Source organism: Corvus cornix, chromosome 2 (assembly GCF_000738735.6).
Source record: "Corvus cornix cornix isolate S_Up_H32 chromosome 2, ASM73873v5, whole genome shotgun sequence".
Classification (NCBI taxonomy): Eukaryota; Metazoa; Chordata; class Aves; order Passeriformes; family Corvidae; genus Corvus; species Corvus cornix.
In genome coordinates this window covers 50,140,969-50,155,443 of record NC_046333.1, presented here as the reverse complement: position 1 = coordinate 50,155,443, position 14,475 = coordinate 50,140,969, and the positions used below count along the sequence as shown (strand labels likewise).

Below are 14,475 nucleotides of genomic sequence, written 5' to 3'. Positions count from 1 at the left end.
AAAAAAGTACGTAATGTAAATATGCATGACATAATCTGTCCCTTAGAAGACTGAATAGGAAAACAGACCATATACAGTTTCAGAAAGACTGCATGTCCCCAACAGGATATCAAAAGAAGTTCTGTATGGAACCAATGCACAAGTAAATTTTCCTGTTAAATTGCACAGGAAATGTGCACTGCAGATTCAGGAAATTACCTTTCTGTGTAAGATTTATGGTTATACTTTTAAAAATAATGTCTCATTGGAGGAAATTTACTGTCAAAGACAGATGCAGTGATTTGAGCTGCTTCCAGATCTTTCAGTGTGGTAATGAATAAAATAAAATAAAATAAAATAAAATAAAATATACTTTAAAATTGCTTGACACAACAGCCACTAAGAAAGAATAATGTCCCACCATCCAAAACAATGAAATGTGATACTTTGGAGTAGAAGGGACATATACTTTGGCACCTGTACACACAGATGCTTTGTCAGTCATCAGGAACCTACCAGATTACCAGACAAGGTAAATGATGTTTAAAAAAATTTAAAGTATTATTTGAAAACGTCTTAAATATTACAGTGCTACTGAATGTAATGAACTACTCTAAAAATCAAACTGTTGATAGCCAGGTATTTGGCATCAGAAAAAAAGCAATGTTCTCATAGGAAAAGTAGAGGAAAATAGACAAAAGATACGGAAATAGCAGAAGAAAGTCCGTACCATAAAAGAACATTCTTAGTTTGGGGGATTACAGAGTTATAGTTTTACAGATTCTTAGGTCATTCAAGTACTTAGATGTTTTTCCTATTTACAGGAAAATACTGTCTTCATTGATTATCTCAAGTAAAAACTGTCCAAGACGCTCTACAATAGTGAGCTCTAAAAAGAGCTCAGACAAAACCAATTCTGAAATACGAAATAGAAAAGCCTAAATTACAGTTGAAAACACATCTGAATTTTTATGGTAATATGCAAATTTTATTAATTTTAAATTATATATATAGAACTAGATATTATTATTGTCTTTACCTTCCAGAGGTCAGCTGTTCCTTCAACAAGTTTGGCATTTGTTTTACAGTATTTCAGAACCAGATGCAAACATTCAGTTCCATAATCCAGGTCATAGTCAGTACACTGTAGTAATTAAAAACCAAAAAAATCCTCAATTAGTCTTAGATACTTCTAAGCAATAACACATTTTCTTTCATTAATTAAACCTTACATCTCAACAGTCCTATCCACAGTAATACATCTGTATTAGGCACATAGGTTTAGGATAGATCAGAAATAAAACCGCTCCAAGAAGCTTATGCCAAATTGTGGCTATTCAGCAAAATGTTATAGAAGTAAACAAACACTTTATAAGCACAGGTGAAATCAGTTAGGTGCTGCTAAGCCTCAGGATCTTTATAAACCTTTACATTGTTAACTAAACGAATGAGAAGTTACATGTATAAAAAAATTCTTGACGTAGTCAAGAGAGGCCTCACCAGAAGACACCACTAACGTTTCAGTGACAAACCTTTAGAGTATGGGAACAAATCAATAGATGTAGAAGCATGACTCTTCAAATGCTGGGCCTGTTTTGGTTATTGCAGCATCAAAAAAGGGATGGTAGTAACCTCTGTATTCCTTACGTGACTCCCTTTATCTTTTTCTCCAGTTATCTGCACAAAAAATAGCAGTCTCATGCTGCTCCATGATCCTTACAGATTAAAAAAAACCCCAACAAACAAAAGTTTGTCTACCTTTTAGGCATCTAGAAAAGATATTATTCTCTCAACACACCCTTCCCAAGCAGTTTGGCTTCCTATTGATAGCGATTATAAGAATCTCAATAATGAACAACTGAGTATGGAGCAGAATATCCTGAGCCAAAACATAGGTAGAAAAGCAGGAACTGGGAGCTTATCAGTCAGGACTAGCTCAAGATGAATTAGCCTGACTAAGATAAGAAAGTTCTACTATTTTCATATTGCTAAATTATCAGTCCATACAGAAACAGGAAGGGTAACTTAAGATAGCATCTTCATAAAAAAAGGAGGTATTTGAGAAGATCAGAGGCTGGCTAGCACCGTACCCAGTCTCTATTTCAGAGTGACTTGTCAACAGTAAGTAAGAAAGAACAAGGCAATAATATGTTCTTACCTTCCCAGAATGCTCCCTTGGCCTCATATAAAGCTATTATTCTGGCTTCAGAAATCACTATAATAAAAAGTCCCTGAGGGACACACTGAACCAGAAGCGACTGCCTTAACAGTACTCAGTGAATTACAGGAATCCTGAATTCACCCAATTATTTTTTGAATAGCAGTATTTTTTTAGCAACTGCAGCAGGGAGTATCTCATTCATCACTTTTTTCATTGCATGCTCTGTTATTCTGACAGAAAAACCACCTTCTCAACCCTTCAAAATGCTCTACCACATCTCTTCTCACATCTTTCCACAGATAAAGAGATCAATATTTATTCAGTCATTTCATGTGTGAAAACTACTTCAAAACTTTGATCAACGCTTTTGCCCTCCATTTACCTACACTTACCTATGAATTTTATCATAATATCCTTCTACAAACCTTCTCAGTTAGCCCTCATCTCCACTACACAGAAAAAAAAAGGGTACCTCCACTTCCTGTTCCAAATTATTTATGAACAAAATAACTGCACAGTACAGACCATCAAGAAACTCCACTGGTGATTTACTGCAATGAAAACTGGTCATGCACTTGACCTTGTTTCTTATCTTCTAACAAATAATCTACTCTGGTAAATCCTTTCTCTTATCCCACATCTGTAAGATTCCTTCAAGAGTCTTTGGTAAAAGCTTCTGTGAAACATCTTATTAATGCACTTAGGTTGCTATCAGCTCAATCAACCGCAAACAAGATGCCAGTAAGGTCCTTAAAGAATGACAATTAGCTCTGCAATACATAAGCTTTCCTTTACGAACACTTCCACTGTGTAAAATTTAACCCTGGGTCCATGTTTCAAAGATACTGTGCTCAGTCATTTCCAGCCCCTCCAGGACTCAAGAAACCAAAATTGCCAAGCATGTAAAAAATTAAGCAGGTTAAAGAACCAAAAGAGAGTACTGCAACACAACCTGCCTTTCTTTTTATTAAGTTCCTCAAGAAGTTTATTAAAACAGATGAAGACAATTTTTTGGTTCTATTCTTGTTTTATAACATATCAGTGAAATTCAAGGAATTCATCAACATTACACATCTGAATTGCAATACTCATACACACAGACATCTTAGAAAAAAGATAGCTATGACTTTTATATTCTTTAAATCAGTAATTTCTATCATTTAATTTGTCAGCCAACTTTAAAAAGTACTTTAAATATTATTGTTCTTTACAGACTTTTAGCTGAGTTACAAAACAAAATGGACACAAGAACATAGAGTAACTTAAAAAGAAGGGGGTTTCAATAAAACCACTTTGGAACATTTTTTAATTAAGCAGAAATTTAAATAAATAGGATAGAAAAAAGGTCAACAGAAAAGATAAAGGAAGAGGGAACTCTAGCTCCGAAATACATAAAAATGCAGTGATCTTCCAAGTAAAGCTATCCAGAGATAAAGTGCCAGTAAAACCAGAAATGGCCTAGTCAATTCCAAATATTTATTACCAAAATGTTTCCTTTTTCATTTTGTTTTTAAGGAAAATTTTCTGGTAGAACACGAACTATTTTTCACTAATGTGAGTAACATACAGATTAAAAAAACCCATGTATTTTTATTTTTGCTTCAGAATGGAAGAGAAAATTTCAGAAATAAATTTGGCTGTGAAAGAATTTACTCAGCAATAAAATTGTTACGTTTTTTAATATATGGGTAATGAATGCAACTAAGACAAAACAAAGCAATTCCAACTTTTTAGCGAAGTATTAATCACAGATAATTAGTAGGGAGTGGAGAAGTTCCATAAATGGGCTAAGGCATCTTGAGGGTATTGCTTGCTTCAAGGGATGAAATATGACACAAAGCAAAGTAATAATTAAAAACATATTTCACTAACACTTGTATATCATGACATTTACCACTCTAATTATCTGTAATTGTTTCAACCTAAACATATATTCAGAGTGTACTGTTCTCCAAGTCTGATACACTGATGTCAGAGGAGAACAATGAAATGAAGTAGTAGCACAAGGCCAGCTGTTTATATACAATCTACATGCTAAACAGTTTCACATGTGAAATTTTAAATCCATATTCAAAGAGCAGAATTCAAAAGCTTCTATACTGCTCTAAGAAATTCAGTTAGCAAATTAAGCATTAGCAGAGAGCTCCTATAAAAAAACGTCCTGCATCAGGCACGGTATCACCAGCCAATTGAGGGAGGGAATTGTCTTGCTCTGCTCTGCACTGGGGCGGCCTCACCATGAGTCCTGTGTACAGTGTTAGGGCACCTCAATATAAAAAAGACATTAAACTCTTAGAGAGTGTCCAAAGGAGGGCAACAAAGATGGTGAAGGACCTTGAGGGGAAGCCTACGAGGAGTGGGGAGACCTCATCACAGTTAAAACTTCCTTCCACAAGGAAGTGGAGGGGCAGACACCGATCTCTTCTCTTTGGTGACCAGTGACAGGACCCAAGGGAATGGCCTGAAGCTGAGTCAGGGGAGATTTAGGTTGGATACTAGGAAATAGTTCTTCATCCAGAGGGAAGGAGCAGGCTCCCCAAGCCTGGCAGAGTTCAAGAAGCATTTGGACAATGCTCTCAAGCACATGGTGGGACTACTAGGAATATCCTGCACAGGGCCAGGAGCTGGATTCAGTGATCCTTATGGTCCCTTCCAACTCAGGACACTCTCTGATTCTACAAAAATTCCAGAATATCTGTGAAGAAAATTCATACTCACCCAGGTATACAACCACTCTCATCCTAAATCTTCTGTATGTAATTCAGTGTACATCTAGATTCAATTTACAATACAAAAATCTGTTTAAAACTCTTACTCTTTCTAAAGCCCCTTTATGACTGAAAGCCTTTTTAACATAAGTTTGACAGTGTACAGTTAACTGAACTTGACATGCACACACAGCTTTGTGAAACAATAGACATAGTTTTAGTTTCACACCACAGATTTGAAATGATGGAAACAGCTGGAAATACTGGCACAAAACATATCCACAAAAGAAAGAAAACATAATAGTTTAGCTCTTTAAATGACACAGAAGGAAATATGTTACTTAAAAATCCTTTTGTAGTGTTGAATATTCAAAGGCATTCTAATAGGTAGCTTTGGGAAGACTTTTTTGTGGGTGTTTTTTTGTTTGTTTTCCAAGAATGAATAAAGTTTGAATAAAATGCTATGAGTGGAATGAGATACAGATTTTAGCATTACACAAAGTCTTCTTCCTCTTCCCTCCAAATTAGTTTGAAAACATTTTGAAAAATACTACTACTTCCTAAAATGCAAGGTACATTGTTGTTCCTTATATGTAAACATAGAGTAAGAGGTTAGAGAAAAGAGCAGCTATGCAGCCTCTGTCTCCCTGGTATTTACTAAGAGTCCATATGCTCACTAGTTTTGAATACAATACTTTGAACACTAATTTACTGGATCTTTATATGGGAACTGGTAACCATACAACAGAACCAGCACAGATGAAAAAAAAAGGTTCAATACAGCACTGTCACTTTCTTATCTTTTCATAATTCCTTAGTTTATAAGGACACAAATTAATATTATTTATGCATTAACTAAAAGAAAATCTTCAGATTTGCTCCTTTACACAGGTACCTTTAAAGCCTGTGTTGAGCCAGCATTCACACTTCTGTAACCCTTGACTGTGTGACCTTTAGCACTTTTTCCACTGCCACCAGCATATCCATTTTATTCTCCCATGTAAATCCATTCAGTAACAATATCAGAACACTTGCATTTAAAATGCGTAACTAATCAACAATAGCAGAGCTTTAGGATTTTTCCAGATCCTTGCAAATGAAGTTTCCAGTGCTGAAGTGCCAGAGGACATCATGAACATTCATCATCAGGAACATTTAACTGAATTAAGAAAAGAAGCAGACACAAGCTTTCACTGCACCTGAATTGGTCTATTTTTATCCTATTTTATAAACTTTTTTTTTGCCATGCTCATTACCATGGAAACCAAGAAAGTGCTGAATCCAACAGTGGATTTGCAGCAAGCACTCAGCCTACATCAATATACCACAGCTAAATGAGAGACAGCAGAAGCAGCAAACAGATCGAGGAAACGTGAATGAGGAAACACTGACATCAACATAAAACCAGATAATCTCATCTCTGAAGTTATTTTTACTGTAGTTAATTATCAAAACTGCTATGACATACAGCCAGATGCAGTAGTAGTGAAGAGAACAAAGATACAGCAATTTAGTCTCTAACAGAATTAACCAAGCCTGGTTTCACACAGATTTGTATCTATATCCCATCACCTTTCAGTGCAGTAACTGCAAGTGCCTTTTCTGTACATGCCATGATTTCCTGACAGTTAGACCCCTGAACACTTCCTGATTATACATTGGAATATTTTGGTACTTGTGCTGCTTCCAAGTACACAAAATACCCATATTTCAGTTACAACATGAAGAAATAAGAAAATAGTAATATTCTATGTGACAAGAGTAGTAGTCAAAACACTGTGTTAAGGCTCATTGTTTACACCTTTTAAATTATCTTGCAAGTTGGAAAAATACTTGGGAAAGAATTATTTGGACTAGACAAAGACAAGAAAAATCTTGCCCTAATGCAGAAAAATACAGATTTTTAGGTTATTCTAAGAAAATTTGAAGAAATAATTGTTCACATTCTCCCAGTAAAGAGATTTCTAAATACATCACGTTCAAAATTAAGAAACCAACAGATAATTTAATCGAGGTCAGAAGCAGAGGCAAGCCAAATTCAGGCCAAGCTAAAATGCATTTTTAAAATTTAAAATATTTTTGAACAATTTACTTCAGAAAAATCACCTCTTGAATTATGCAAAATCATAAATGGTCCTTTTCCTTGCCTTTCAATACACCAAATTGTCAATAACTGGGAGATTAGAACCTCTAGCTTCACTACATTGTCTTCTTTGTTGCTATCTCAGAACAAGCAACAGATGACAATTTAGGTGAGTGGTCTCCCATATGCGGGATACCAAGATCCTCACTCAGTATTCAGCATTTTCTGAGCCTGTGCCAAACAGGTGATTCTCATGGATACAGGACACTTACCAGGGTAAATCAAGTAACACAACAATATTCTCATAATCCAATCTAACTTCCAACTTGCATATTTGCATTGTGTCTCCTTAACATATGCCTTCCAAATTATATCTGACAAAATACCTTTTCACAGCCATAGAGATGCTAAATTTCACCCATGGAGTGGAAGCTTTGCACCACTGCAGCAAACAGTTCCAAGAGCTAATATGTGAATTTGCAAAGTTCTTTGAGATCCTACAGGATGAGGAGTGACAAAATGGAAGTAGTTATCCCATTAGCAAAAAAACTTTTTTTCTTGTGGAAGGCATTAGAATCTCTCCAAACATTCTTGTGGCAGAAATTAATTAGGGCAAGGTGGGGATTCAGACAATATCCTGGCTCTACCATTGCGCCAAAGAACTAATCAAGTACAGAGCTATCTAAACTAGCACAGTTTTCTCCAGACCACCAAACTAGCTTCAGTTTTTGAATAAAAGAAGGCATTACTGACAAAATTTCTTTTAGCATATTTACCCTGAAAAGTATTCTGTAGAATTGGGTAGGCTTTAAGGATAGGAAAAAATTATTTATTCCTCTAAATCTCAGGGCAAAGTTGTCAGGGTAAAAAGATGCCAGATGAAATAACTGAGATCTCTTTGGAAGATATCTCAGAGCTACAACCTGTAGACTGTACAAATAAGGATATTCATTTAAGTGAGGTTGACAACCCTGTATTTAAGCAATAGTCTGTGTGCATCAGCCTGACAGTGAATGGAGAAAGATGCAGAATGCAGAACAAAATCCCCTGCAAAACTGCATTATTCAAAAATTAGCACTGTAGCAATTTTGCATCCAAACAAGAAAAATATTATCAGTTTTCAGCATGCATTAAATGGAACAGAACTCAGGTTCTACTAAAGTTCCAAATTTTTTTTTTTTTTAAATGCGACTAAAGTCATAAAATCCAAGCTGAAATGGACCACAACAATGAAGGGGTGCTGTTAATAACACAAAACTTCTCATGAAAGAAGAAATAGATTTTATTTTAACATTTAGGAGCTACACAGATTTCCTTGTCAAACAATCATATCTAAAATCCTAATGACCCATGAACAAATCAGAAAGGCTTCCTCCTGATAGATTATTTCATATGCTTAGATTGTACATTGAAAAATTCACAGATATTTGCCATCTTCATACTAGTACTACAAAGCTAATTAAAATTAGGGGTAGGAATATCAAAAAAATATTCAGTTGAGTATCCAGCCTACTTGGACCAACCAAGTAGGTAGTTACACTAAAACTGTAATTACTAGTTATATTTCATAGGCAGATGGAAGAATGCTGCCTTTAGGACTCCATACAAAGAAGAACGTTGGGTTGTAGTACTGTCCTCGTACAAATCGTACTACAAGATTACTATCAGTCTAGCCAGCTCTTGCCTAATTCACAAATCACTTCTTGATTCAGTATTTCAGAATACCTTTAATGAGAAGGAAGAAAGCCTATAGACACAAACTCAAATGCAGAATTAGGACAAACACAACAACAATGTACATGGCATGTATTTATAAGACCTGAACATAGAACTATAAACTACAAAAGTAAAGTGGGTGATCAGAGCGGGGGATGTAGCAAAGGAAGTGGACCTCCATATACACACATAGAGCATACAGAAACTGCAAAATCCATTTGAATAAGAATGAGGTTAAACGATCATCCTTACAACACAATACACTTAATGGAAGATTTCTGATGCTTTTCTTAAAAAGACAGAGGCCAAGAAACAACCCAGTACAACTCATGATAAAACCTACATATCTTACACACTTTTTGTCATACGTTTAAAACAATGGTGATGCTTTTACACTACAAAAATGAACAGCCCTGACCCATATCACTAACTCGTGATGGAATAGAATCAGACAAAAAAAAATTATCTCCAAGTGAATTCTTACAGGAAGTAAAATATTACTTTGGTCAAACTGGGTGACAACTTACATGCCTTGACATACACAAAGTTTCATGTTTGGTGAATGTTAAAAATAAAGGTTGAGGTGCCTTGAAGATTCAGATATCTTTAGTCTTGGCAAGGGGATGAGCAGTGTTTTTTTTCAGGATTCCAGCACTAGAATTAAATGCCCAAATTTTATCTCACTAACATCTTGACCCTTCAGTCCTTTTTCTGAATCTGACCCTTTCCTCCAAAGTCACCAAGGTTTTAGTAAACAATTTGTCTGCTACTGTTCATCTAATCGCTTGGTGCTCCTGGCAATAATAATTTGACAGACATTGATGTTTTTAACAAAGAACGAAGCCACAGGAAAATCCCCAAATCAGTCTAGACATTTTGCCTCGAAGGACTTTGCCTGACTTATGCCAAAATATTGCTAAACTGCTACAGCTGACTCCGCTTCCCTGCTACAGAGGATACTAAAATGCTTCACACATGTTTGAAGAAGAATCCCAGTAATGTTGTGCCCTTTCAAAACGTACTTTAGAAGTTTACAAAATCCACATGGAATACACTCCCTATTATTTACATACAGAAAAGACAATACTTTGAGCAAATACTTTTACAGTGGCCCTAACAATAGCCAACTTCCTTTTTTACTCTGGCAAAATCTTCCCTGAACATTTGCAGGGGTTTGTTAGAGGAGAACCGTTCCAGGATTTCCTTTTCTTCTATTAATGACCAGGTTGGACACTTTGCAGACTATCTCTTCTCCCTATCTCAACCCAAACTATGGACATCTTGTAATGATTTTTTGGGGGAGTGGAAGAACATCTGCCTCCCAGAATTCAGCATCAAAGTATGTGCATGATTCTCTCTGACACACTATTGTTTTGTATCTTGTCATTACTCTGTTTATATATAGTCATTCTCTCCTATGCAGGCAGATGCTGTAATGGCTAATATTCAAAGAGTGGTTAATGTTGGCTATGAACAGATGCACTAATTTAGTGTAGTCTCAAAAAGTACTAATCTCTACATATTTTCTACACAGATTAGAAAGAATCCTAGTATCAGCTGATCTGTGAGGATATTTGTAAGGTTATAGACATGAATCAGAGAAATGTCTCTAAACATGCTGAAGCTTATTCTCCTTCGATGAGTATTGCTGCTTCCTATTTCTATTTTTTCTTTTAGTTCAGCTCCATTGTTCTGATTGGCTAAATATAAACTTCTATAATCTGCAAAAACTCTACTATCAACAGATGATTAAACTAACTATATATGCAATACAAACACCCCCCCCAAAAAAAAAAAAAAAGTGTGTCACTCTTGCAGTAAATTTCCACAGGTACAGCACATCTTGAGGAAAATTTTAAGATAATGTATAAATGATCAGCAAGCAGAAAAAAACCCCCAAAAGTGCATCACTTTTTTTTTTTTTTTTTTTAGTAAGATTCTTGTAAAGCTATCCCTCAATTTTGAATTAGTGATCAGACTTTGCCATGCCACCCACATATGAAGGATTCCTAAAGAATAGCATTCTAACATGTCCTGCTCTTTTTTCAGCTGTTTGTAGCTATTCCTCTCACAAGGTTCTCGGCTTCCCTGGACTGGTGGCACTGGTGAGCAACTCTCTAGAATTCCCTGGATTCGTGCTGACAACTATTTAACCATTGTATCATCTTCCCAGGGCTGTTTGTTTACATATCTGACATAGAACCTGGTCACAATCTTCTACCTACCACTCCTCTTCTGCTTCAGTTTTTGGTTGTTTCTCTTCCAGATCATGAAAGGTAAAGCTTTTTAAATGTTCCTGCTACCTTTCTTGCTTTAGCAGAAACATTTCAAGTGTTCAATGCTTTGTTAAGTTTGGGTATTTCAGCCTTTATATATTGTGGTTGTGTTACTTTGTACAAACACATGATATGACACAAGATGCTTTGTGTTAAAGACAAAAAACTTTGAGATCTTTGTGCATTTCACAGTATGTCAAAAACAAGTATTACAGAAATCAGTCTCAGCCTACTCTGATTAAAGGAAAATGGTAGTCTACCTGACTTCCTGATACTCTAATTCTTTTAAAAGGTATGCTCCAGGGAACACTTGACTTCTGGAAAGTGAAGTCTTTCCCCCACCCACCTCTTCCCAGGCTTGCAGGATCATACTTCACATTTGTTCCTATTTAAATTAAGAAGCGGAACAGAAACATGAAACTACCTGAAGCAAAAATGAACAAGTCTAGTCTAAGAAGTCTATCCCTTATTTGCTATCTTTGGAAAGGGTGGATTTTCAATTAACACTTAAACTTTCCCGAATTTCCTTGGGATTTGTAAGAATAGAAAAGAAGTATGCATTTTCAAAGATCAGGAATTTGTTATTAACATAACAAAATAAAAATAATAATAAAAAAATTCAACTGGCTGATTTTATCCCAGGTAGTTTAGAATTGAAGTAAATCATGGATTCCATCATTTTTTAACAACCTTTCCAGAGGTTTTACTAGTTATTAGAGATTTGCATTTTTGATTTTAAAATTTTTAACTTGTCCATTACTAATATTTACCGTGGTTCATTACATTGTGCAGGAAATAAGAACTCACAAATTAGGACATACTAGAACTAAGAGTAGTGCTGCAACATAACATTTATCCCCTTAACAAATTTATATGTCCTTTTACCTAAAATCCCAAGGAAAACCCCAGAATTTTGCAAGTTTGCGGTCAATATATTTAGAGATCTTACATTCACGAACACATCTGGAAGTAAACACATTAAACCTATCACATCAGATGGTGCATTTAAATAGAGATGGAGTTTAAAAGCAGTATTGCACATTACCCACAGTGTAACTGAAAAGCCTGTGTTACTCGAAGCACTAATTCAGATGGACAGTTTGTTTCCAAGGAATGCATGTTTGACTGTTGTTTTTCTCCACACTGTTGTTGCATAAAGGTCACAACTGTATAAAATACACAGGCATAGGATCATGATCCCATGTGGAGTCAGCCAAAATTAATTCCATTCCCAGCTTTGTGAATGACTTGCAACATGAGTAACAAAATTATTTTCTCTTCTTTCTTCATCTGTACAATGATACTTACCTTCATCAGGTTGTGGGAATTGATCAGGGATATGTTAATATTTAGGAAGCATCATAAGGTGCATCCATTCCTACAAAAATCTGTCCTACAGTAGCTTGACTAGGTCTTTCAGGACAACGATTATCTGTCTTTTTTTATTTGTTTGTACAGTTCCCAGAACAATAAGGTCTTAATCCTTGACTTGGACAGCTAGACACCATTGAAACATAAATAATTAGGAAACAATATGAGTTGAGAGATTTTAGCAAAGTGTTATACTTCCCAAGGGGCCAAAGCACAGAGCATTTAAATGACCAGAATTTAGCCAAAGCAAAGGGAACTGGGGACAAGAAACCATGGCCTTGGTTGCTTCTAACAACTTTGGTGGCTTGTTCTTGAAAGAGCAGGGATACAAAAAAGAAGACTGATGGAATGCATATGTGAGAAAAAAACTATTCAGAGGAGCATAGGAACTGCAAATATAGTTGTCTTTTGAGTGAGGCATTTAGGGCAAGAGCTTTTAATGTATCTGCCAGATCTACTGTATTTGCAAATCATGAGCAAACACGGTAGAAAAAATACTGGGTTGTTTGGGGGGCAGGGAGGGAAGGTGGTTTCAAGAAACAGCACATAAACATGCAATTTGCCAAAAGATAGACACATCAAGAAAGAGTTGTATGACCAACAGTAGCGGTCGTCTCTTGAGATGTGTTCTTATGCACACAGAGGCTGCATTTCTTATGAGTATACCCACTACATTCCAGGTAGAATCTCCAAAGTATCAGCTGTGTGTCATATACTAAGAACACCCTCCTGCTTCCTATCAGAAGCAAAAAGGTTGAAGCCAGTCCAATCACTTAAGCAGCTCTTTATTTCAGATAGTCCTTCATCTTCAGCATCTAATAGCTTCAAGTATCAAGCATAAAGGGTATGACATGGAATTTGTGCCAACATTTCTAAGGAAAACAATTACTGAACAATTAAGTAACAGCTTCATTGCCTGTCCTCACATTTTTCTGTTGTTAGTGACTTCTAAGCTTTGTACTCTCTGAAAGTGAGTATCAGAAACTTGGGCTTGTTTAGAATTGAAAGACTGATGGGAAGCATGACTGCCAGAATTAACATGAAAAATAATTCCTTCCAAGTGACAAAAGAAATACTCTGCTTCCAGTCAGTCTGGAAGATACCTGGAGGACAGGCAATTTCCACAAGGTGATGAATGAAAAGGAAGTAGAATGTCGAGACGAAAGGCTGGAATGTTTCCAGTAAATTGTGAATGCAGGGTGAGGCAAATGAAAGCAGTCTTCAGGGCAAATAAAGGCAAAAGAGTCAGGGTTTAACACACTACCCCTAACTTTAATTTTCTTGAATAAAGTTAATGTTGAAGCAATATATTAGGAAAAAATGAAGAATTACAACAGAGACTAAGTAAACATTATTTTCAGCCACTAATCAATGTATAATACACATGCAAAAAGAAACAAAACATTTACCTAGATGTAGCAAGTTATATTATCTCAGTATTTTAGAACAGCCTGTATCCCACTAAATTACTATAAAATGTCATTATTACACTGTGCATCCAAAACCCTTTGATACTCAGTGAACAATACATACTTTATATAGACACCTAACTTTTAACATATAAACCCACTCATTTAAGTAATATATTTAATGTACAATAAAAATTAAAGAAAACCCATCTTTCCAGCCATCAACCCCTCCTGTATTTGACAGTTAACTAAACATAAATTTGAACACATTAGAATGATAAGGATTTTGTTAAAAGACTCAGAAGATGCATATGGTTTGATGTGATCGGAAAGAGATGCTGAAGCTCTGTTCTTGAAAGAAGAGAAATAAATTTACCTTTTTTTCTTTTTAATTGGAGTAAACGGAAAAAAGGTCTTAGAAAGTCTTAATGTCTTACCTGTTGGTATGCTTCATAGATTGTATCAAACAAGAAAGCCTGAGGCATTTCACTCGCTCTGTACCTGGCACGTTCCAGTGAGTGGTCTAAGCAGCCATCAGCAGCAGAGGCAATAACAGTAGAAACTAAAGGACGGATTGCTCCTGCTGCCTGTGAAACAAAACACAACACGAAACCTCAGTGTTATTAATTTATATCACATAGCTTTAGTCAAAAAAAGCTTGAAAATTATTTTTTTCCCTTCTTTATCTTTCCTGTATCTTAAAATCCGTAAGTCATACTACTTAGTCTGTATGAGACTTTCAAGATTAATGGAGCAATGGAAGACTGTATAA

At 35.7% G+C, this 14,475-nt stretch overlaps 1 protein-coding gene across 8 annotated transcripts in view; it reads right to left on the bottom strand.

Annotated features, from left to right (window-relative positions):
- Positions 1–14,475, bottom strand: part of CRPPA (CDP-L-ribitol pyrophosphorylase A) — a 110,952-nt gene that overhangs the window by 71,259 nt on the left and 25,218 nt on the right. For all 8 annotated transcript variants that reach the window (XM_039549326.1, XM_039549325.1, XM_039549327.1 and 5 more), the window contains exons 3-4: positions 14,141–14,290; positions 1,019–1,123 (exon numbers count right to left, since the gene is read on the bottom strand). In XM_039549326.1, coding sequence (XP_039405260.1) covers positions 1,019–1,123; positions 14,141–14,290 — 255 coding nt within the window. The remainder of the gene's footprint in view (positions 1–1,018; positions 1,124–14,140; positions 14,291–14,475) is intronic.